This window comes from Alosa alosa, chromosome 16, assembly GCF_017589495.1.
Source record: "Alosa alosa isolate M-15738 ecotype Scorff River chromosome 16, AALO_Geno_1.1, whole genome shotgun sequence".
Lineage (NCBI taxonomy): Eukaryota > Metazoa > Chordata > Actinopteri > Clupeiformes > Clupeidae > Alosa > Alosa alosa.
Window position 1 is genome coordinate 32025450 of NC_063204.1, and position 25486 is coordinate 32050935.

The window sequence follows — 25486 nt, forward strand, 5'->3', positions numbered from 1 at the left end:
ATGCTTGGTTTTACTGCAGGATGCGTTAATCTTATAATATCAATAAGGACCTAGGTACAATATTGTTACCGTTAGCGTTGGTTGAGTGATGGAGGCCAATTTGATTGCATTTGTAGAAAACTATAAATGCGGTTATACCAAGCAAATTGATAGCAGCACTGTAATTGTATCTTTCGACTGTCATTTGTTGCAAGTGCTACAAAAATCATTCTGTGCAAGATTTACCAACGTTACACCGGTCTGATACAGTTTTGCCTATACATGCGTGAGACTGAGACGCCTGTTTATTTGTTTTAAGTGCGTGCAGGGTGTGAGAGTAAGAAGTGGCTACTTCATTCGCGCTTTCCTTCACTCATGGAGCAACACGCGTGAATTTTCCCATTTACAACTTTTCGCTTTGCGATATGGCAGTTAAGTCCGCTTGATACTGTAAGGCGTAAGCCATTGGTTTCAAAGGAGATTTTATTTGTGTAAGCCAGCATAGCCTATTGACAATTTATGTTGTAAATAGGCCTACCTTATAGGCCTACCTGTAGCTTAGGGAAGCTAACAGCTTTCTATTAGGATCTAGTTTGTTAGTTACAGTTTTGTCATAACTCCCTGATGCATTTTTTGCATTTAGAATAACCAGAGCGTGGATATCTCAATCGGAAAATTAAACAATATCGGGCGCCTATGGACTAGGCTGGGTGAACCCAGCCTGATCTGCCCGCTTTATTTTTTGATTTCTTAAAAGATTGAGCTTGGTCTGATGAAAGCCAGACAAGCCATGGACCTCAGTTACACAATGCAAGGGAACATGAATCAGACTATATTTGCACGAACAACTACGGACAACAGCTCTTCAACTTTGGCCCGTTAAAATGTGTATGAACAGTCTAGCGACTCATTTCATCAAGGCCCATTTGGACATGTCAGTTATTTGCACCACTGGTTAGATGTAAAACAGCATTTCGTTTCAGACTACTGTTACTTAATTTGTGCATTGACAATAAAGTATCACATGAACTAAAGATGACTAAAATCTTATGCAGAAGAAGAAACATTCACAAAAAATCCATCTATCCAAAAATGACCTTTGTTTTTGATAGCTGTTGAAAACGGCATGGAACTGACAGAGATGTTTTTGTTTATTAATAAATAAATAAATAAATAAAAAATATATAACATTATGCTGATACCGTTTGCTTTTCCTAAATACAATGTAGCCTACAGGTGTAAGTGACCTTTCATCAATCCAGTTGCAATGGATGAACTGTGATGAACTGCCCTACTTGTGATTGTTTAGAGATTTTAAAGGTTTTATAACAATGCTACAACTTCTTTGGCTATTCTACAATCTATTCACCTTTTCAGCGCCAGTAGGCTACTTTCTGTGCAGCCGCACACACACATACACACACACACACACACACACACACACACACAGGCATGCCAAACAAGCATACACAAAAGTTTCAAGAGTGGGGGATGGAGTAAAAGATGGAGACAAATTGATTAGTGTGATTTATTTTCGCGGAAAGGATGCACAGGACTGAGTGGCGGTCATATTTTGTACCGCTATGCGGTACATCTAGTTCTACCTTGTGTCTTTTATTTTGTCTTTTTAATTATTGTTTATTTTCAAATCATTTTACCTTGTGCATTTTATGTTTTTTTTTTTTTTTTATTATGATATTTACATTTTAATCTATTCTTTCACTATTGCCCTTTTATGCTTTTATTTGTTATTACTGTTTGCTTTTGTTTAAGTAAAGCACATTGAATGACCTCTGTGTATGAAATGCGCTATATAATTAGTGGGTTTGATCCAGCAAGCCCACTATTGTTCTTCTTAAGTTTTCTTATTTATTATTCCTTTTCACCCACTTTTTGGACGAACTACTGCTCCTAGACCGTTTGAGCTATCGAGGCAGTTCGAACTCCAAAATTCAGGCCCGAACCGTGTAACTTGCTTGTTACTTTTCGTGTCGCTGGCCCTTGTCGTTTTCGAGGTATTCCCGCTTTTTTCTGCGTTTTGGGCCCCATTGAAATGAATGGCGGAATGTTCAAGGATTCTAATTCCGGGATTGACATCACAGCTCTAATTGTTTAAGCTTGCACCTGGCAGAGTTCTGAGCCATCTGGCAGAGCTCTAATGGGCTGGGCTGTCTGTGTATATGAAGGTGTGTGCATGTAACTTTTGACCCGTATGTCCGATTTTCAAATATGAGGTACCGTTGGAATCCTCGAATGAAGCCCAGTTCAATGCCTTGCCAGCACCAGTTCTAAAGGTAATGTAGTTCTAAAGGTAACCAGTTCTAAAGGTAATGAGCGCTTCGCGCTCTGCCATCTTTTTTTAAAGCCAATCCATGTTGATACAGGTCATTAAAAAAAAATCTATATAAAAAAAAAATATGTATGTATATATATTTTCCAAATCCATTCAGCCCAGTTCAATGCCTTGCCAGCACCAGTTGTAAAGGTCATGTAAAAAAAGATGCGCTGTCTCATCTTTTTTTTAAAGCCAAACCATGTTCATATAGGTCATTAAAAAAAATATATTTTCCCAATCCATTCAACCCAGTTCTATGCCCAGCTAGTTCCATTCAAACCTAGTCATGTGTACAGTTGTATAGATTATAACATTGAGAAAGGCACATTCATACAGATATTAAACACATCCACGCAGCACTACCATTCAAGTTCACTTACTCATCATTGCCCGGCAAGAAGTCCACAAACGATCTGTGGAGCTTACAGACAACGTTAAACCACCATCGGTTCTGTATGATATTTAAAGCCGACCTAATGATGAGTCCCTTCATGACGGTGTGTTGCAATGCATTCTGGGTGCTGTGCTGTGATTCGACGGCTCGTCACCTGACCCACCAAACAAAGATGCTTGAGAGTAAAAATAAATCGCTCCAAATAGCAACACACTTACACCGTAGCATAATGAGGGTATCTACATGTAAACCGAAGCATTGAGAACTGTGTAAGTCTACAGGCAGTTTATTGAAATGAAAAACAGTACCGTTCACGTCTCGTTCACATATACAGACGGGCGCCATCTTGGGAAAACACAACTCTCTGGGATGTGGCGTAAATCTCACGTGAAACCTTGTTGCCGGTGTCGTGTCGAACTGGGCTACCCGTCGAGTTATGCTACCACGCAAGCGCAGTTGGGGAAAAAAGCGTCACAATTGCTTGTTGACAGAATGACTGTAATTTTGAGCTACCTCAAATGCTCAGATGTGTTTTCCTAGCAACTTAAATGCTTTAGATGTGTTTCCCTAGCAACTGCACTGTAACTTCTGTCGCGCGACAAAGTTGTCAAATTCATTCTGTGGCAATTTGTCGAAGAGGAAAGACGCATCTCTAGAAATAACAGTAAGTTAAATCTAATTCAGCAAAATTAGCGTACCGTAAGTGTCCTTATTTACAGTGTATTGTAATAACCTATAGGGTACAATAACATTAATCGTTTTTACGCTGAAAACTGTTCATTTAAACCTAAATTACGGAAATAAATAAATTAACCTAAGGTTATGAATCAGTGAGGTTAACTAGCCTAGATACTCAACTTAAATGTAACGATAGACTAGGCTACTAACTTTAACTACCATTGACTTTAGGTCAATGGCTTTTGACTTTATTGACGAACGCTTACAAACTAACGCTAACAGTTGAGTGATTCATGGTTGTAAGTTAGTGTAACGTTAAAGTTAGCAATCCAACAGCTAATGTTACATTTGCTCACATTTATGCCTAGAGTAGCATCGGTATGCATTTATTCACTGTTTTAAATAATTACAGGTTCATAGATCATTAATTTGATGGCAGTGTTATTTTGTGTTAAGTTTATATTAAAAATATCCATAATCGCTAAGTTAATGTTAGTGCAATGACATATCTTAGCCGAGGCTACCCTGTATCACTGTCCTGTCTCAGTGTTCCCTCTGTTTTCCGGGTCTGAGCCTGCGGCGTGGGTGTGCGCGAAAGTGTCTGTGTTTCCTGCCCTCCTGTGTTGTTGTCAGAATGTATCCATCATGTTTGATTTGCCCATTACACACAGCCTACACACAGTAGGCCTATGCACAAAACAAACACTCATCAAGCAGCATTGTGTAATAGCAGTCAGGGCGCTTCTGTAAAACAACTAAATGTGTAAATTGTTTTTTTCACCTGCCCGGTCTCCCCGCCTTTAATTTATAAAAACAAACATGAAACGAGGTGTCTGTGCTGCCTTTGTAAGACAACTTAAATTAGAAAAGCCCGAATAATTCCAAACACAACGGTCATTGGAGAAAGGCAGGAAGGCAAAGCAAAGCAAAGGCAAAGTTACATACTAGCGCATGTAACCGCATGTAAGCTTCGATAGGCAGCGCAACTCGATATGTCCGCGTTATCGATTTACGCCACGGTAGCTCATCTCGACAAAGGAGCCTAACTCATTAATGCACACCGAACAGCAGGGAAGAGGCAACAGGATAGCAGCACGGAAGATACACAGTATTAGCCTGGGTGTTCCCATGCTGCCTTGCGCATTAATTTGATTCACGCTGCTAAGGCAGCCTGGAGACCATGGAGCAAATTTTCGCCTACCGAGATAGGGAACCAATCACAGAACAGGTGGGAAAGCAAGACGATGATGAGCTATGCACAGACGATTTGATAGACATCCGTGGGCACCCAATAAACGGATCTGGGCATTTTTTCAAAATGAGAAAATGAACGCTTATTCCCAGACCACGCCTCATTGAGAAGTGGGGCGCCAGCCAGGCTAACACAGGATACACACGAATTGAGCTAATTTGAAGACATCGAAGAACTTAACCCTTTTAATTTGATGGACGTCCTTATCAGTCTATGGTCTAACTTTTATGAACGTGTCGGGTCAACGTCAACACAGTAAGTTAGGCTAACGTAAACGTTAGCTATTTGCTGTTGTCATATGCAACCTATTGATGTTAGCTAATATGCTAGGCATTGAAAATGAATATCGCTAGCAATAGCCACTGCTTTTTGAGCTGACAAGCCCTGGCGTTAGCAATAGCCACTGCTTTTTGAGCTGACAAAGGAAATGCGTTAACGTAATCAGCCAAATTGACTCACTTCTTCAGACCCTTGGTATGGTGTTACAACGATGTGGAGTCGAATTGTAAATTGTTAGTATGGTTTTAATGTGTAAAACAGACCAACGCTGATTTTGCAATGAAGTGAATGGAGTCATTTTAGGCACTACTTTTATGCAGGTCTGTAGTTCTGTCAAAATTTATCTTATCTTTGAACAGACTACATGGTTATCTTCCTTAGACTTCGTAGATGTAGTTACTACAATTTGGAGGCTTAAATTCAAGTGTAATATGGTTTTAATGTGTAAACAGAACAACCGCGATTTTATGAGCTAGAAAAAAGGAAGTGAATGAATTAATAGTTACTGCTTTTCTGAGGGCCATGTTCTCATGAAATCAACGTAATCTTTGAAAAGACTACCTGGTTATCTTCCTTAGACTTCGTAGATGTAGTTACTACAATTTGGAGTCGAAATTCGAAGTGCAAATATGGTTTAAATGTGTAAATAAGACGCCTGATGTTTAATATATGTTAATGAATGGGCACATTATTATTATTGTACAGTAATGGGCTATCAGTAGTATGTAAACAGTTCATCACGATTTACATAAACTAGTAAACAACAGAAATGTTAAAAGCTGGTATTGTGTTTCCTGAATTCTTACATTCAGGCATTCAAATGAAATGTAATTAAATAGCATACTCTATCAGTGTATGATGCTTGCATGAGGGAAACATCCCAAAACAACGGCACCCATATAATTGCTGTTGTTTTGAGAAGTATTTCTCATGCAAGCATCATGCAACAATGCAAAAACAATGAAACTAGTGTAGGCCTAATTATATTTTACATTAGTAAAGCAGTACTCTGATGTGCATGCTTTCACAAACTTTTGTGAACAATCTTAGCACTTTAAACATTGACTGTTTTGAAGTGCATGTATAGCAATATAGTAAAAAAAAAAATAATAATTGTGATATTACAATTTGATGAGGGGGTGGGAGGAGGGGGGTTTATGTAGGTGGGCCCTATGACCCCAAAGTATGCCTTGACTGGGCCTCAGGTCAAAGAAGTTTGAGAGGCTGATGTAGGCGACAAAGCAGCAAGGGAGGCGCCAGGTGATCATTTAAACAAGTTTTATGACAAGGTCGATGAGGGTGGGAAAATCATTACATTTCTGTGCAAACTTTGCCCGCACTTCAGTCACATTCAGTCACATTGTCTTTTAAGAAAATGCAGTCCATTTTTCGGTTCCAGCAGCCAACAACCTCAGAACTGACCCCTCAGGCTCTCTCAGGGGCTGGCCTTTAACCCAGAGCCAGAAGAGAGTCAGCAGAAATTTGATTGCCTTAAAAATCTGACTTCTTAAAAATCTTAAACTGGCTGCATTACGTGATTATTTCTGAGATTCTGATACGTTTTTAACCATGACCTATACACAGTTCTGGTTTGAAAATGTATCTCTTAAAATAATCACTTTTATGCAGTCAGCTTAAGATGGCTTACTAGCAACTAACTAATTACCCTAGCAACAACCTAGAAACCACCCTGTAATGTCAACCCTATTGACCACCATAGCAACCAGCAACCATGTTATTTATGTGTTTTAGCTTATTGGATGTTGCGTTAATGCAGATAACTTTTGATCCGTGTGCCCGATTCTAATAAATGAGGTACCGTTGGAATCCTTGGATGAGGCCGAGTTCCATGCCTCTGATCAAACCCACTCTTGCAGTTCCTCGGAACCGCAAATCTAGTTAAACTTGACTTTTTTTCAAATTCTCACTTCCTGAAATATTTTTGGGCACCCCTTCTAAGATGTCTTAAGGTGATGATATACGGGGCAAGTTTTTGGGGCAATGTTGCAGAGCATGTTGAAACCCAAACAGGGCATTTTACCTCAACAAATGCTTAAAAAAATAACATGCATTTTTACGTATGTGCTGAGGGGTTAAGAAAACATATTTTTTTCCAGTAAACTGTTAGCTACCACTGCTCCATTGAGATTTAATGGGATTTGGCTAACTAACGGTGGTTTTGCTGACAAGGTTATCGTAAGCTATGGGGTCATTGCCAGTTGTTTGTTGCCCTCATTAGTTGCCCTGTGTCTCACCTGGCTGCTCGTTGCCGGCAACATTGCACGGCAACAATGCCCGAAAAATTGCCCTGTGTATAATCAGCTTTAGGATCATGCAAGGAACATATGTACCAAATGTCATGCTTCTATCCTCCACGTAATGATTTTTCCCATCAATATAAGTTTGTAGAAAAGTATAAATCCTGCACACTCTATACAACTATACCAAGAGTTTTTTGTGTTAGAGAAACCATGTACAAAGATTTAATTATTTTTCCTATACACAAATAAGCTATACATACCTGATAAGGCACAATGCTCTCATGGGCAGTACCCCAGCGTTTTGCCTCCTTCTTTGCGTTGAGGTAGTTTGAAGCAATATGTGTTAGACAAGCAACCTAAGAGATGGAGACAGATAGAACAAAAAAGATAATAGAGATTTGTGAGGAAATATTGAGGGGGACTCCTATTATCCGATAGGCGTCACACTTGACTAGGATCAAAGTGCCTCCAATTAATTTTGCAGTTTCACTATCTGGTTAAGTGGTGTTTTCAGGCTCAAAATGAAACCCTCAAAATATTATGATTTCTATTACTTACTGTATATACAGTAAGTAATAGAAATCATAATATTATATATATATATATATATTAGGGGTGTAAAGATTAACCGATATCCGGTATTATCGGTATCCGTTTTTAACGTGTAAGATATTTGGCTACATCGTCACGCGGAAGCCCCGTGATCGGAAAAAAACTGAAATGAACCGGTCGTTATATCGATTTACTTGTTATGAATCGGTGCACAACCTTTTCTGCTCGCTCAGAGGCTCAGACTCATTTACGTTCCATGCAGCGCGTTCATCCCACTTCCGGTTTTGAAACTATACGTGGCACGGAATTGTGGGTAATGCAGTTCGTTATTGGTTACATTCATTGCCCAAAGTTGTCAAATGACCTCATTACCCATACATCTATTGCAACTTAACCATGTGACAACAACTTTTCGGTCGGCTTTTGTTTTGAAATCCAGCGGAAATTAAGCACTTATAGCATTCCTAAACAGCAACAATAGTCTGTAGAGTAGCCTTACCTTTGATGAAGGGATTTCCTTAATGTTAAATAATAATTTGGCCCTTGCTGCTAAAACGATGCATAAATTATTAGCCAATGATTTTGTTCATATTCACTCAGACTTGTGGCATTTTAGGTTTCTGCATTAGGTCTACTTGTGGCATTTTAGGTTTCTGCATTAGGTCTACTGAACAAAATAAGCCCAGAGAGTTCATTGATTTGTAGGCCTATTTTATTCTTGTAGGGTAGGCTAGGCCCATATGAGAAAAGGCCAAGAGTGTCTTAAGCACTGTTTTATTTTATTTCGGTATTGTCTTACCTCAACAAGGCTACAGCTCAATGAAAACAATCAGATATAACTCTGTAAAATCTGTCTATAAAAATTTATTTTTATGTTGTATTTTGGCTGCTGTGCTTGACTGAAATGTAGACTATTCTTTTTTCATTTCAATACAGTATATGAAACAAACCTCAGTTTAGATAATCATATTCACACATTTTGTTGCCTAATTGACAACCATGACCATGATAATTGATAATATAAAATGAATGTGCACCTTGAGCAAATTATAAAAAATCTTTCAGAATGCTTTCCATTCTTGAACTGCATCGAATCGCATCGCATCGAATCGTACTGAATCGTTTTTTATAAACATGTATCTTTTCTTGTATCGAATCGTGCCCATGTATCTAGATGCGAATCGTATCGTCTTTTACATGAGAGATTCACACCCCTAATATATATATATTATTTTTCACTTGAAACTGCTGCAGTTTTGAGTAAGACCGGAATATGCATTTGTGGCCATCCGGAATCGGGAATCGGACTTGTGACCGAAAGGTGGCCGATTCGATCCCTGACTGGTAGGGAAAATGTGGGTTGGGGGGCTCGTAGTGTGCTCACTGCTCTGAGGGTGAGTGTGTGTTTGATTGGATGTACACTGTGCGTGGGTGTATTGTACACTGTGTGATGGGTAAATGCTGAACACAATTTTCTCGTATAGTCAAGTATACTTGGCCTATAAACCTGATTTACATTTTTTACAACTAAACCTTATATAGCATAGTCTTTGGGGGCAGCTTCTCTAAATCAAAGTAAATAACTCTTTTAATCCATTAACTAACCTCAAGAACATTATTACACATCTATGTTACTATGGAGAGGGTCTCTGCAGATTTTTTAATCAATGTAAGTGTGGTATAAAAATATACTGTTTGTGCAGTCAGTGCATTACCTTACTATTATTCCGGTCAGCGGCATCTTGTCAGAGGAAAGGATTATTATTATTAGGGCCCGAGCGCCCAAGGCCCTATTGGTTTGGAAGGATTGTTATTATTAATATATTATTGTTATTATTAGGGGCCGAAATAACTGGCTATAAGGCCCTATTGTTTTTGTAAGGATTATTATTAGGCCCGAAGTAACCGGCCGGGCAAAGGCCCTATTGTTTTTGTAAGGATTATTATTATTATTATTAGTGGGTTTGATCCAGCAAGCCCACTATTGTTCTTCTTAAGTTTTCTTATTTATTATTCCTTTTCACCCACTTTTTGGACGAACTACTGCTCCTAGACCGCTTTGAGCTATCGAGGCAGTTCGAACTCAAAAATTCAGGCCCGAACCGGTGTAACTTGCTTGTTACTTTTCGTGTCGCTGGCCCTTTGTCGTTTTTCAAGGTATTCCCGTTTTCTGGATTTTTTGGGCCCCATTGAAATGAATGGCGGAATGTTCAAGGATTCTAATTCCGATTGTGACATCACAGCTCTAATTGTTTAAGCTTGCACCTGGCAGAGTTCTGAGCCATCTGGCAGAGCTCTAATGGGCTGGGCTGGGCTGTCTGTGTATATGAAGGTGTGTGCATGTAACTTTTGACCCGTATGTCCGATTTTCAAATATGAGGTACCGTTGGAATCCTCGAATGAAGCCCAGTTCAATGCCTTGCCAGCACCAGTTCTAAAGGTAATGTAGTTCTAAAGGTAACCAGTTCTAAAGGTAACCAGTTCTAAAGGTAATAAGCGCTTCGCGCTCTGCCATCTTTTTTTAAAGCCAATCCATGTTGATACAGGTCATTAAAAAAAAATCTATATAAAAAAAAAATATATATATGGCAATGCCTTGCCAGCACCAGTTGTAAAGGTCATGTAAAAAAAGATGAGAAAGCGCAAAGTTCAGTTACTCATCATTGCCCGGCAAGAAGTCAACAAACAATGCAATTGTCTTGCCACGATCTGTGGAGCTTATAGACAACGTTAAACCACCATCAGTTCTGTATGATGAGTCCCTTCATGACGGTGTGTTGCAATGCATTCTGGGTGCTGTGCTGTGATTCGACGGCTCGTCACCTGACCCACTGAACAACGATGCTTGAGAGTAAAAATAAATCGCTACCAAGGCTCCAAATAGCAACACACTTACACCGTAGCATAATGAGGGTATCTACATGTAAACCGAAGCATTGAGAACTGTGTAAGTCTACAGGCAGTTTATTAAAAAGAAAAACAGTACCGTTCACGTCTCGTTCACATATACAGACGGGCGCCATCTTGGGAAAACACAACTCTCTGGGATGTGGCGTAAATCTCGCGTGAAACCTTGTTGCCGGAACAGCAGGGAAGAGGCAACAGGATAGCAGCACGAAAGATACACAGGATTAGCCTGGGTGTTCCCATGCTGCCTTGCGCGCGATTTGATTCACGCTGCTAAGGCAGCCTGGAGACCATGGAGCAAATTTTCGCCTGAGATAGGGAACCAATCACAGAACAGGTGGGAAAGCAAGACGATGATGAGCTATGCACAGACGCATTTGATAGACATCCGTGGCACCCAATAAACGGATCTGGGCATTTTTTTTCAAATGAGAAAATGAACGTTTGGTTCCCAGACCACGTCTCATTGAGAAGTGGTGGCGCTAGCCAGGCTAACACAGGATACACACGGAATTCGAACGAATTTGAAGACATCGAAGAACGAACCCTTTTAATTTGATGGACGTCCTTATCAGTCTATGGTCTAACTTATGAACGTGTCGGGTCAACGTCAACAATAAGTAAGTTAGGCTAACGTAAACGTTAGCTATTTGCTGTTGTCATATGCAACCTATTGATGTTAGCTAATATGCTAGGCATTGAAAATGAATACGTTAGCAATAGCCACTGCTTTTTTTGAGCTGACAAGCCCTGGCGTTAGCAATAGCCACTGCTTTTTTTGAGCTGACAAGGAAATGCGTTAACGTAATCAGCCAAATTGACTCACTTCTTCAGACCCTTGGTATGGTGTTACAACGATGTGGAGTCGAATTGTAAATTGTTAGTATGGTTTTAATGTGTAAACAGACCAACCGCGATTTTGCAATGAAGTGAATGGAGTCATTTTAGGCACTACTTTTACGAGGTCTGTAGTTCTGTCAAAATTTATCTTATCTTTGAACAGACTACATGGTTATCTTCCTTAGACTTCGTAGATGTAGTTACTACAATTTGGAGGCGAAATTCGAAGTGTAATATGGTTTTAATGTGTAAACAGAACAACCGCGATTTTGGCGAAATAGAAAAAGGAAGTGAATGAATTAATAGTTACTGCTTTTCTGAGGGCTGGCGTTCTCATGAAATCAACGTAATCTTTGAAAAGACTACCTGGTTATCTTCCTTAGACTTCGTAGATGTAGTTACTACAATTTGGAGTCGAAATTCGAAGTGCAAATATGGTTTAAATGTGTAAATAAGACGCCTGATGTTTAATATATGTTAATGAATGGGCACAGTATTATTGTGTACAGTAATGGGCTATCAGTAGTATGTAAACAGTTCATGCGATTTACATAAACTAGTAAACAACAGAAATGTTAAAAGCTGGTATTGTGTTTCCTGAATTCTTACATTCAGGCATTCAAATGAAATGTAATTAAATAGCATACTCTATCAGTGTATGATGCTTGCATGAGGGAAACATCCCAAAACAACGGCACCCATATAATTGCTGTTGTTTTGAGAAGTATTTCTCATGCAAGCATCATGCAACAATGCAAAAACAATGAAACTAGTGTAGGCCTAATTATATTTTACATTAGTAAAGCAGTACTCTGATGTGCATGCTTTCACAAACTTTTGTGAACAATCTTAGCACTTTAAACATTGACTGTTTTGAAGTGCATGTATAGCAATATAGTAAAAAAAAAAATAATAATTGTGATATTACAATTTGATGAGGGGGTGGGTTTATGTAGGTGGGCCCTATGACCCCAAAGTATGCCTTGACTGGGCCTCAGGTCAAAGAAGTTTGAGAGGCTGATGTAGACGACAAAGCAGCAAGGAGGAGGCCGCGGTGATCATTTAAACAAGTTTTATGACAAGGTCGATGAGGGTGGGAAAAATCGTACATTTCTGTGCAAACTTTGCCCGCACTTCAGTCACATTCAGTCACATTGTCTTTTAAGAAAATGCAGTCCATTTTTCGGTTCCAGCAGCCAACAACCTCAGAACTGACCCCTCAGGCCTCTCAGGAGGCGCTGGCCTTTAACCGCAGCCAGAAGAGAGTCAGCAGAAATTTGATTGCCTTAAAAAATCTTAAACTGGCTGCATTACGTGATTATTTCTGAGATTCTGATACGTTTTTAACCATGACCTATACACAGTTCTGGTTTGAAAATGTATCTCTTAAAATAATCACTTTATGCAGTCAGCTTAAGATGGCTTAACTAACTAATTACCCTAGCAACAACCTAGAAACCACCCCTGTAATGTCAACCTAGCGACCACCATAGCAACCAGCATAGCAACCATGTTATTTATGTGTTTTAGCTTATTGGATGTTGCGTTAATGCAGATAACTTTTGATCCGTGTGCCCGATTCTCATAAATGAGGTACCGTTGGAATCCTTGGATGAGGCCGAGTTCCATGCCTCTGATCAAACCCACTCTTGCAGTTCCTCGGAACCGCAAATCTAGTTATTAGGGCCCGAGCACCGAAGGGCGCAAGGCCCTATTGTTTTTGTAAGGATTATTATTATTATTATTATTATTATTATTATTATTATTTTAACTTTGTCTCAGAGCGTTTTCCTTGTTTGAGGTGGTTAAGATGGGTGAAAAGTCTTGAAATTTGGCACACCCATCAGGTGTCATGCAAAGCAGTTAGGTACAAGAGCTTGGCCCCGGGCGTGGCCCAGGGACTCAGTAGCGCCCCCTTAGGTGATTGAGGCAGTGGTTGGCACATACTTTCAGCTAGACGCATCAAATTTGGTAGATGTGTGTATCTCCCCAAGATGAACAACTTTCGTATGTACAATGCATTAGCCACGCCCAACAGGAAGTGAGGTATTTGGGATTTTGTGCGGACTAAAATGTGATTAATTGTGATGCCAAAAGAGGTTCTTCCCATGGGTAAAAACGCATGAAATTTGGCACACACGTCAAGAGGTACCGTGAATACACAGGGGAAAAGCCTTGGCACTGGGCTTGGCCCAGGAACTCCATAGCGCCCCCTTATGTCACTGTGACTTGTGGTTGGCATATAGTTTTAGATACACACACCAAATTTGGTGGGTGTATGTAACTCCCAAAAACAATCGACTTTTGTATTAACATGCCATTAGCCACGCCCACAGGAAGTGAGGTAATTGGGATTTTGTGCATTGTGGACAGGTGCTCGGGCCCGCCATTGCCGCTTGCGGCTATATTTGTTATTATTATTATGATGGTTATTCTGATTTGTGCTTTTTCTCAGAGCATTTTCCTTTTTTGAGGTGGTTAACATTGGCAAAAGTCTTGAAATTTGGCACACACATCAGGTATTGCACAAAGCAGTTATACAAGAGCTTGGCCCCGGTGTGGCCCAGGGACTCTCTAGCGCCCCCTTTATGTGACTGATCCCTTGGTTGGTATATTTTCAGTTACACACACCACATTTCTATGTACAATGCATTAGCCATGCCCAACAGGAAGCGAGGTATTTGGGATTTTGTGCGCACGAAGATATGATGAATTATGATGCCAAAAGATGTGCTTCCCATGGGCGAAAACTCATGAAATTTGGCACACACATCATTTGGTACAATGAATACACAGGGATAAAGGCTTGGCCCCGGAAATGGCCCAGGCACTCCCTATGTCACAGAGTCTTGTGGCTGGCATATAGCTTCACCTACATGCACAAAATTGGGTAGGTGTGTGTAACACCTCAAGATGAACAACTTACATATTACACTCCATTTGCCACGCCTAACAGGAAGTGAGGTAATTGGGATTTTCTGCGTTGTGACATATAATCAATTCTTAAGCACTTCTCCTAGACGATTTATCCAGTTCCTGTCAAATTTAGTAAACATGATGTGAAGATGTTAAAAGATTTTTTTTTATATGTTGTAACGTGCTAAAATGGCGATATGATGAATTTACATACCTTGTCATATAAAAAGAAAATGTGTGAATGTTTGTCATGCATTGATTGACATGGGTGGTTCAGCTTGTGGTGATGAGTGGTGATGAGCGCTGTTTACGTAATTAAGTGACATCTTAGTAAATTCCACACAATATGGCAAAGCACAGCATTCACTTTCTGCGCATAGAAAAACTCAGTATTGGCGCTTTTCTTATACATCCAGCCCTGAGTGTTGGCCTTTGCTAGCTTCTTCAAACTTTGCAAACTCAGCTGGGTGATGGTCTTTCAAGTGCAGCACACATAGACTGGCATAAAATCAGCATGTCTCAGACTGACAGGTCGGTCGCCGGTCATGGCTGATGACGTGAAAATCGGCCAATTCCAGTCACCAGCCGATCAAACGGTGCATCTCTAAATCAGTGCATCTCTTTGCATATGTCCAAAGATTATTGTCAAGATGATACTACAAATAATGTTCTGTGATGTTGGGCATTTTGCATGATGAGATATGGGCTACAAAATCATACTGGGACACTTCCTTGTTATGTTAATTGACAAGTAACCTAAAAACAATTGTATTTATCAGAAATCGAAAAAAGCCATTTTTGTCAGCATAGTCTATAGATGAAGTGACACTATAACAGTTCAACCCCTTATTATCATAAAAGTTGTGTTATAATTAGGGCTGCCAAAATAACGTGTTAATTTCGATTAATTAATTACAGAAATATTAACGCATTAAAAAATTAACGCTGATTAATCACATCTCATAGTGATATTTGACACAGTGCAGTCTGGCTTTAGTGACTGAAGGAGGCAGACGAGAAAGCACTGCTTTGAATGAAACATTTAGCCTAGGCTACCTTTTAAAAAGAACGCCCAGACCAATCCTGTTGACAGGAGCATCAATCTACTATTTCTGCAGTAAGGAATTTCCGTTTCCTACCATAGGAGTTTGTCAAGTATGAAGTATCACCTCAATGCAAAGCAATATGGAGGTACGAGTTAGCAGTACACCTCTTGATGATAATAATGCTAGCCTGGTCAAAGTTAACTTTACTAATGTAGCTTATTATTTGCTTAGCTGACCCTATGAACGACTAACTAACCGAATAACTCCCTTACTAAATTGACAACATTTGTTGCACACTTGAAACAAGTCTTCAAAAGTATGTTTAAGGTGGTTACATTTATTTCCATTCCAATAACTTAACACATTACATTTCCGTTTGCACTTGTAGGCTATGCTGCTTTTCTTTGTCTCGTTTTCCTACTGTAACTGCTCCATTTCTTATCCTGGACTGCCACCAACTGGATAGAAAAGGCAACCTAGTAATTACAGTACCCTCCAGAATTATTGGCACCTTTGCTAAAGTTGACTAAAAACCTGTATCATACATAATATGTTGGGGATTTATTGTAATCTCACAATGAAAAAAATAGGAAAAATCCAACCTTGAAGGGAAGCAAAATTATTCTAAAAAAAGGAAAACCTCAAAGAAATAAATATTTTTAACAAAATTATGTCGCTCACAATTATTGGCACCCCTGCTTGTAATACCTTCTTAAGCCTGCCTTTGCCAAAAAAAACAGCTTGTAATATTGTAATATTACTAAGTCCACACTTGTGCATTCTGCTCTTTGACTCACCCCACTATTTTTCTATGGAGTTTAAATCAGGGGACTGAGATGGCAATGGCCGAGGCTTGATTTTGTGTTCAGTAAACCATATTTGTTTTGATCTGGACATTTGCTTTGGTTCATTGACCTGATGAATGATCCAATCATGACCAACTTTTAATGTCTTGGCAGAGATTGACAGATTTAAAAATGTTCTTGGTGTTCATGATGATACCATGCACCGTAATTAGGTTCCTAAGGCCTTTGAGAATAAAAACAGCCCCACAATAGCACAGCCCCTCCACCATAATTCTCATTAGGTATGAGGTTCTTTTCAGTCGTTCTTATAGTCGTTCTTCTGTGTATGCCAAACACACCTAAAGTGTTTCTAGCTAAAGAGCGCAATTTTTTATTTAATTTGACAATAGACCACATTTCCAGACAAAGTCACTGTACCATTCAGTAACTCCTGATGTTTACATTGGTAATTAAATGACTGGACAGGCCTTTACCTGGCATGCCCTCTAAATAATCTATTAGCAGTGAGGTCACTTTTGAAGATTTTTTAGGGGACTTGGTGACCCCAAGATGATGCCTTTTTCTGTAACTTTCAAACAGTGGTTCTTATGGAATTTTACCACCATGGGTCTTTGTCCAAGCATGTTTGTCACATTTCACAGGTGTTTGTGGAGGGGGGGGGGGCAATGGGGTGTGTGGGAGGGGTATGATGAACAAGGGGATGAAGAAATGGTGTGTGTGTGTGTGGGGTGATGAAAATGGGGATGGGGGGGTGTTGGTGTGTGTGTGTAGGGGGGTAATGGGGTGAGTGGGGGAGGAGGGTGTACCTGTGTATGAGGAAGGGGTATGTTGTTTGTTGCCAATCAGGATACTCTCAATGGTACAGCGGTAAGTTGGTCAGTATTCCACTGTCCATACCAAACTTCCGCAGCTGCCGAAGATAGAAAAGCCGCTTACTTGCTGACTTTGTGATCATACCTATATGGTGTGACCAGCTCAGATCCTCACTGATGTTAGTTCCAAGGAATCCGAAGCAGCTGACTCTCTCCACTGCTGTGCCCCCAATGCCAGCTAATTCTTCACCAACACATAACGCCCCTCAATATACTGTACATATTAATGAAAATGTACATCTTACAGAATAATCCATATACTTATTATTTACAGACACATTTGTGAGATTAAAGAAAATGAAATAAATGGCTGCTGACTAGTTCATTTTACTTTCATTGTGAGAAAAGTTTTAGAGCAGAAGACCAACAGGAAAAGATGATGAGATGTAGATGAATATATGAATTAAACTTATACAAGCATGGTGAGGCTAGGCATCACTATTGTTCAGATATAAGCCAAAATGTAAAATTGTTTCTTATAGCGCCACCTAGGGCTGGGCGATAAAACAATAGCGATATGTATCGCAATAGACATGTAATCGATATCAATAAAAAATACGTTCGATGGAACATTCGATAATTAAAAGCAACACACACTTACGCCTTACGTTGTCCATAAATAAATAGGCTAAATATATCTTGCATTGTAGCTAGTATGTGCAATTCTACCAGAGTAGGCGATAGAAGTAGGCCTACCTCAAAACAGACTCTCAATGAGTCCTTGCCCCGTGCACTCTCTCTCTCTTTCTCTCTCCCTCTCAGCATGCACATGTAATTCAAACATTCACGATCGTGCAAGACAACTGGCTAAATTGCTATTAAATCCGGTAAGCATCATTAGCACGCTGCACGAATTTGTTCAAAACTGTTGCATTCAAATTGACTGCTAAGTTCTAATCATCTCAATCCCAATGCAAATGGAAAAGTATTTAGATAGATAGATAGATACTTTATTGATCCTTAAGGGGAAATTCAAGTATTTTCCAAGACTCAAACGGGCCTGTCCCAAGGAGAAAAAGTATTCATTTGAAACTTAAACACACGTGGGGAAACTGAACAGTCTAACCAGTAGAGTATGATAAACTAGCAAATTAAGCTACTTTGTTTACAATATTTCCAGGCTTCAACCAGTGCTGCTTTTCATTCAGACTTATGTGCATTTATTTATTTGAGTGTTTTTCATGATTGTGTTGCTATTTCTTTTCCCTGTTTGCTTTGATTGATAACTGAGGTGATTAAAATCAGAGGAAGGTTAAGTTTAAAATAAAAGTGTTTACATGGAACTTCTTTTTCTTCTGGTCCTTATCTGAAATAGATTAAAAAAAAATCAATAATTATTGATATCGACTGATATGAAATAGTTATATCGTGATACAGTTTTCAGCCATATCGCCCAGCCCTAGCGCCACCTATAGGTGCAATACCCCAGGTTTAGTGATCTGAGTAGTGAGGGGTCTATGGGACCAAATTCTGAGTTTTCAAGTTCCTGGGCCTTATGGTTTTTACTCCACAAACACGTTTAGGGGAGCAAAATAGTAACCATAATAATAATAATCTGAACAAAAACAATAAGGTTGCAGCAGCTTTGGGGTCAGTGAAGATGAACCAAGCTAGATGTTAATCTGTTGGGGATTAGCTGTATTAACACCAAAAGATCTGTTTTGGAGAGATTAAGCTGGAGCTGCCGATCTTTCATCCAGGCTGAAGTATCCTTAAGGCATGTAAAAATACAATCTGAAACTGAAGAGTCTTCAGGTGGCAAAAAATAGGTTAAGTATTACAAGTAAAGTATCATCCACATGACAATAATAGACAGATCCATGCGAGCAAATGATCTGAAGCGAATGAAGACACCCTCCCTTGTTCCAGTCCCAAAAATACCTTCTCCATCTGCCCTCAATGACTACAGTCTTGCCTTACCATCACAAATCATGAACATACTGGATAGACTGGTCTTGGCCCACCTGAGACCACAGGTGACCTACCTGGACCCATTACAGTTTGCATACTGCCCAGAGGTGGGTGTTGAAGATGCCATAATCTACCAGCTCCATAGAACACACTCTCACCTGTATAGGGCTGGCAGCACAGTGAGGATCGTGTTCTTTGATTTCTCAAGTGCTTTTAACACCATACAGCCTGATGCTGCTATGTGAGAAGCTGCAAAGGATGCAGGTACATGTAGACACCTCCAGAACCTCATGGATTATTGATTACCTTACTGACCGTTCACAAGTTGTGCTGAAAGAGTGTATGTCTGAGCAGATGGTCAGAAGCATTGGAGCACCACAGGGAACTGTACCGCCTCCTTTCCTCTTTACACTGTACACCTCAGACTTCCAGTACAACTCATGTCACCTGCAGAAGTTCTCAGATGAGTCTGCAGTTGTGGGGTGTGTCAGTGATGGTGAGGAGACGGCGTACAGGGAACTGGTGGACTGTTTCGTGACATGTTGCTGGAGCAACCCCCTTTGGTAACACTATAATAAGGTGCCATAATAAATAGCAAACTAGTATTTACCTAACCCTTTGTTAATATTTGTTAATTGTTACTAAAATATCTATTTGGCACAAGTTAATAGTTTTTTCATCATTAATTAAATATGAGTTGCTTGCATAAAATCTGGATGTTAATGTTTTAACAAATCTATGAACTAATATTGTATTCATTTTTTGTTAATAGTTAACTAAATGTCTTTTTGCCACTAATTAAGTTATTTCTTACATCATTTAAATGTTAAATGTTTATTTACAAACTATGTGTTAATAGAAAAGTTAATTACATATTATTATTTAACTAATTGTTATTCAACTGTGCTTCTACCTATCCCAATATGAACCACTCCCCAGGACCCTTACAATAAAGTTTAAGCTTAATTAATATATTAGCAGTATATAGCTATCAGCGTGGGGCCCCTTATAATAAAGTTGGTTAAGCTTAATTAATATATTAGTAAAATATAACTATCAGTATGGGGGACCTTATAATAAAGTTGGTTAAGCTTAATTAATATATTAGTAGTATATAAGTATAAGTATATATACTTTTTTGATCCCGTGAGGGGAAATTTGGTCTCTGCATTTTAACCCAATCGGTGAATTAGTGAAACACAAACAGCACACACTAATCCCGGCGCATTGCGCTGCCTGCTACATCGGCGGCGCTCGGGGAGCAGTGGGGGGTTAGGTGCCTTCCTCAAGGGCACTTCAGCCGCGGCCCACTGGTCGGGGATCGAACCGGCAACCCTCCGGTTACAAGTCCAGAGTGCTAACCAGTGGCCCACGGCCCCTTAATATATATTATTATCTATGCCCCTGATATAGCTATCAGCGTGGGGCCCTTTATAATAAAGTTGCTTAAGCTTTATTAATATATTAGTAATATATAATTAGTCAGACGGTGAAGGGACTGAGACCAAAACTGGCTTATCACATTTATTCCTTTAGGAAAAGTTAAAACAAAACATGCCTTCAGGCACTGGCATACATAAAACAGCATCTGCACAAGCAAAATAAAAATAAGTAGTTGAATGGGCTATATTAGGCTACATGCATCATTCCTATACCATCACTGTCAGCCCTACTAGCAAGGGAGACATGCGACATGGAATGTCCAGGTGCACAGAACGACAGTTAATTAATATTCTGAGACACTAAACATTCACAGACGTAGACCATACGGAGGTAATGCATAAACATACTGTAATGCTAAACTAAATGTGCATTCATTTCCTGCTAGACTGAATTGCACTTTCCATGCACACTAAACTAAACTACACTGAATGCATAGAAAGTTGCTAGCGGAGTTTATAGCTAGTCACATAAGCCTTTATGTGTATGAACTCGTGGTCATAATGAAAACAATCAACTTTCTCTAAATTGCTAGAATTGCACCCAAATCCTAACAATACATTTTATGATGGAAATATATAGTATGGGTTCCCAGCATGCAGAAACTGCCGGATGCTAATTTGCATATGTTGGGCAATTTGTGTAATTGAGCTAATTAGCATAAATTAGCATAATCGCCTACATTGATCATATTATAGTATAAGTATATATACTTTCTTGATCCCGTGAGGGAAATTTGGTCTCTGCATTTAACCCAATCGGTGAATTAGTGAAACACAAACAGCACACAGTGTACACACAGTGGGGTGAAGCACACACTAATCAGCACACACAAACAGCACACACTAATCCCGGCGCAGTGAGCTGCCTGCTACAATGGCGGCGCTCGGGGAGCAGTAAGGGGTTAGGTGCCTTGCTCAAGGGCACTTCAGCCGCAGCCCACTGGTTGGGGCTCGAACCGGCAACCCTCTGGTTACAAGTCCAGAGTGCTAACCAGTGGGCCACGGCTGCCCCCAAAATTTATTATGAGCTGCTTGGCCAAAATGGTCAATGATAGTATGTTTTTAGGGGTTACTGGAGATGCTGAGTCCATATATGACCTTTTCAAGATTCAAAATCACTATTTTAACTTGGTTTGGTCACGTTTTTCTCTCATTAACCTGATTTTGCTAAATTTTTTTGGTCCAATTTAGACAGATTTTTGGAGGATAGGGCTGTAGCGATATACAGTAGGGCTGTAACGATACACCAACTTAACAATTCGATTCGTATCACAATTTTTGACCCACGGTTTGATACGAACCTCGATTTTTTTGGAGGGGTCGGGCTAGACATTTCAATAGCCTACCTTAAAACACCAGAGGATTACAATATAATATATCTGTATTATTTTATATCCTGATATTAAAAGAGAGAATACTGAATGTCTGATATTTATGACAGCACACTTTATGCAGATTAGCCTAGCTTAGGCCTACTATTTCTATTACAACTCTAACACATTCAGCTTCTCTGGTTGAAGCCTGGAAATATTGTACACAAAGAAGCATAGTTGGCTAGCTTATCATAGTCTACTGATTGGACTGTTAAGTTTCCTCATATGTGTTTAAGGTAATACTCTTCCCGTAGGGACAAGCCCTTTTGGGAAACATTGGTATTGAGATGATCACTCAACTTGAATGCAAGAGCTTTAACAAATATGTGCAGCATGCTAATGATGCTAAGCAGATTTAATAGTGTAATGATTGATGAGACAGCATTGTCTAATCAAAAGCTTTATTAAAGTTCGGGAGCAGGGACATCGGCACAGAACATAGCACACGCCAGGGAAGTCAAGAACACTTGCACCTTACACACATAGGGTTGGACGCAGCCGCACCATACAGGCACAAGCACACATAATAACAACCCCAAAGTTCTCCCAGAATCCCCAGCGCGAAACATTGTGGGAATCTCAAGCACAGTCCAGCATGCTGACGTTACACAGCTCCCCCAACAAGCCATTGCCGTCCTCGGCACATTCAGTCCAACAAAGTCTCTGGCACTGCCACACAGCAGGTGGGGTGCACACACCGCAAGAGCCCTACTCACCCAGGGGAACCACAACCACCAGCAGCCCAATGCGGGTAGTGCTGGCAGTCACCTGGCCTGTCGCCGCTCGTCCCCAGCTCCCTTCAGAGAACGCCCTCAGGTCGCACTTTCGCAGTGTGCACCACCACAACGTTCCTCCAACACCTGGCTCAAGGTCTTCTCACGGTGAAGCAGGTCGGGTCACCACCTCATCTTCCAAGGTCGCGAGAAGCCCTTCTCCGCCGTGTCCACTGCATCGAGATCCTCTTCAGGCTAGCACTCCTCCCGTAGCCAAGCCCAGGCGACGGCTGGTCTCCTCCCGTGGCTTCTACTGAAGGCCTCTGTAAGCTTTACCCCTTACAAGGGCTCTCTTCGGATCCTTTTGCTTGGGCCTCCACCTAGCGGTGAGCATGGACGGATTATGAACTTTCGGGCCCCTGGGCCCAGATGTATTAAGGGCCCCCCACTAATTGTCGCATGTGGAAGGGGGTTTGGGGGTCCTTCCTCAAAAATGTTTTAATTTGTTTGATGTTATTTCCTGTATACTGGTGCATTTTGGGGATTGACTAAATTCAATCAGATTCATACACCATACATCCTGATGTGTTGATATTGAGGCAATGATTTCATGCAAAGGCTTGGGCTTCAGGGCCCCCTGACCCTGGGCTCGGTAGGCCCGTGCAGTAATCCATCCCTGGCGGTGAGGCCTCCCATTCCCGGCTCCTTCAGCACTGAAGACACTGTCTCCTACAGAACGCAACTTACTCCTCCATGGAAAACGTGCCCATCTACAGGTGCTGCTTTGGAAAGCAGCAGACCGCCCTGATCCACCGGCTGTGGATATCACCGCGTTTGGATGGAGTAAGAAGACAGGTATGAAGAAAGGAGAGGAACTCGCCCACCCTCGATTCAAGTCCTATTGCTCCTGCTGATTTGTTAGATGTTATCAGCAGTAACTGCAAAGTTGGGTTAAAACTGTGTATACATGTATCTGGAAAGTGCAGCTGTAGGCCTGGCCTGTACTTGTTATTGTTTCTGCAAAGGCAGTGATGTTACATGTTGCAGTTATTGTTTCTATACAGTTATTGTTTCTGCAAAGGCAGTGATGTTACATGTTGCAATATTGCAACATGTAACATCACTGCCTTTGCAGAAACAATAACAAGTACAGGACTTGAATCGAGGGTGGGCGAGTTCCTGTGACAGCTAAAAGAGCAGAAGGACAGGGATGAAGAGTCTGGAGAAGATGGCGACAGGACAATGGATGAGGACAGGAGGAGTAGTAGTAGAGGCTAGTTCTTCCCTTTGTTACTCAATTGTGAGTCACAGCAGAGGGCCAGTGAATAGCTATTTCCAAAATTATTGTGGAATTCAGAAATAACTTCAAATTATTCCTGAACACTGAACATTTTTATCCTCCAGAAATCTGTCTAAATCGCCCCCAAAAACTCAGCAAAATCAGCTTAATGAGAGTAAGAACGTGACCAAACCATGTTTAAATAGTGATTTTGAGTCTTGAAAATGTCAGATATGGACTCAGCATCTCCAGTAACCCCTAAAAACATACTAACATTGTCCATTTTGGCCAAGCAGCTCCTATAATATGATCAATATAGGCGATTATGCTAATTTAGGCTAATTAGCTTAATTACACAAATTGCCCAACACATGCAAATTAGCATCCGGCAGTTTCTGCATGCTGGGGACCCATACTATATATTTCTATCATAAAACTTTGGTGTACTCAACATTTCCGGGTTCACCTTTCTGTCAACTAGACTAATATAATACAGGTGATATATCGAAGTTTTCAACTTAAACAACATTTTACAGATACAAAATTAAAACAAAGTGGGGAGTGCTTTGTACAGTCAACCTACCCAATGCAAAGCATACCGCTTCTGATCGAGTACGGCAACAATACAAGGACAAAACGTAGCAGAGCTGCAGTATACCGTTTCTCCAAAGGGGGCTCCAAAACACCAATCTCAATAAAGCTGCTTAATTACAGCGAAAATCACTTACAAACACTAAATTACATTTCTAACTCCGTTACACCCACCTCCCCTGAATTTCACCAAATTCGAGCAGCAACCAAATAGTACTTCCAAAGGCAAAAAGTACACTACTTTCAAACACTAGACAGAGGGTCACCAATTACAGGACAGTCAACAGAACTAAGGTATCCAATAAGGATGAAGTGGAAGAAGAGGTGCGCAAACTCTCACACAACCAACCACTGGCAGTAGGGTGCCTTATACACCCCACGAGACCATAAAGCCATAAACCATAAATTCCATAAATTCTCCATAAAGCTAATCAGAAAAGCTTGGACCACATAACCATGTTACCAAATGTGTGTATGACCTCAACTATAACTATGTCTAATCATGAAAAACCTGAAACACTGACCTGCAGATAGCCTGCATAGACGGATGTGTGTGAACAATATCTTGTCTTGACATAGTTTGAATCAGTCTGTCAACTGGCTTGAGAATGCGACCAAATCTAGACCTCACCTGTGCGGATGTACTAGGATTTTCAGACTGTGAGACATACAGTGGGCATTACTTTCAAATGGCCACTTCAGTCGCGCATTACGCGGCGTGAAGCTGCGTAAAACTTTAGTACCACTTTCAGCCACTGTACATCGCTCTGTCAGTAGCCTGCCTGCTGCCCCTTCTGAAAAAGCAGGCGGCTACCTTTAAACATAATTGTTGCCGAGAGGAATCCCAGCATACGAATTCAATAACAAAATAAATCATGCATAATTAAATATTACCTCGATTTAGGCTACTTGGGTATGGCTTAACTCATTGAATGCCAAGCTGTTTTCGGAAGCTTTGTCCTAGAGTGCCAGCAATCTAGACCATTGTTGATGATTTTTGTACAGCCACAGCATGTTCTGTGTTATAGCTATGAACACATACAATGGCTCATTTGAAAGG

At 40.4% G+C, this 25486-nt stretch overlaps 1 protein-coding gene across 1 annotated transcript in view; it reads right to left on the reverse strand.

Annotated features, from left to right (window-relative positions):
* The window catches only part of sugct (succinyl-CoA:glutarate-CoA transferase), a 192306-nt gene that overhangs the window by 85904 nt on the left and 80916 nt on the right, over nt 1–25486 (reverse strand). The window contains exon 9 of the mRNA XM_048266346.1: nt 7439–7534. Within this exon, the coding sequence (XP_048122303.1) occupies nt 7439–7534 (96 nt within the window). The remainder of the gene's footprint in view (nt 1–7438; nt 7535–25486) is intronic.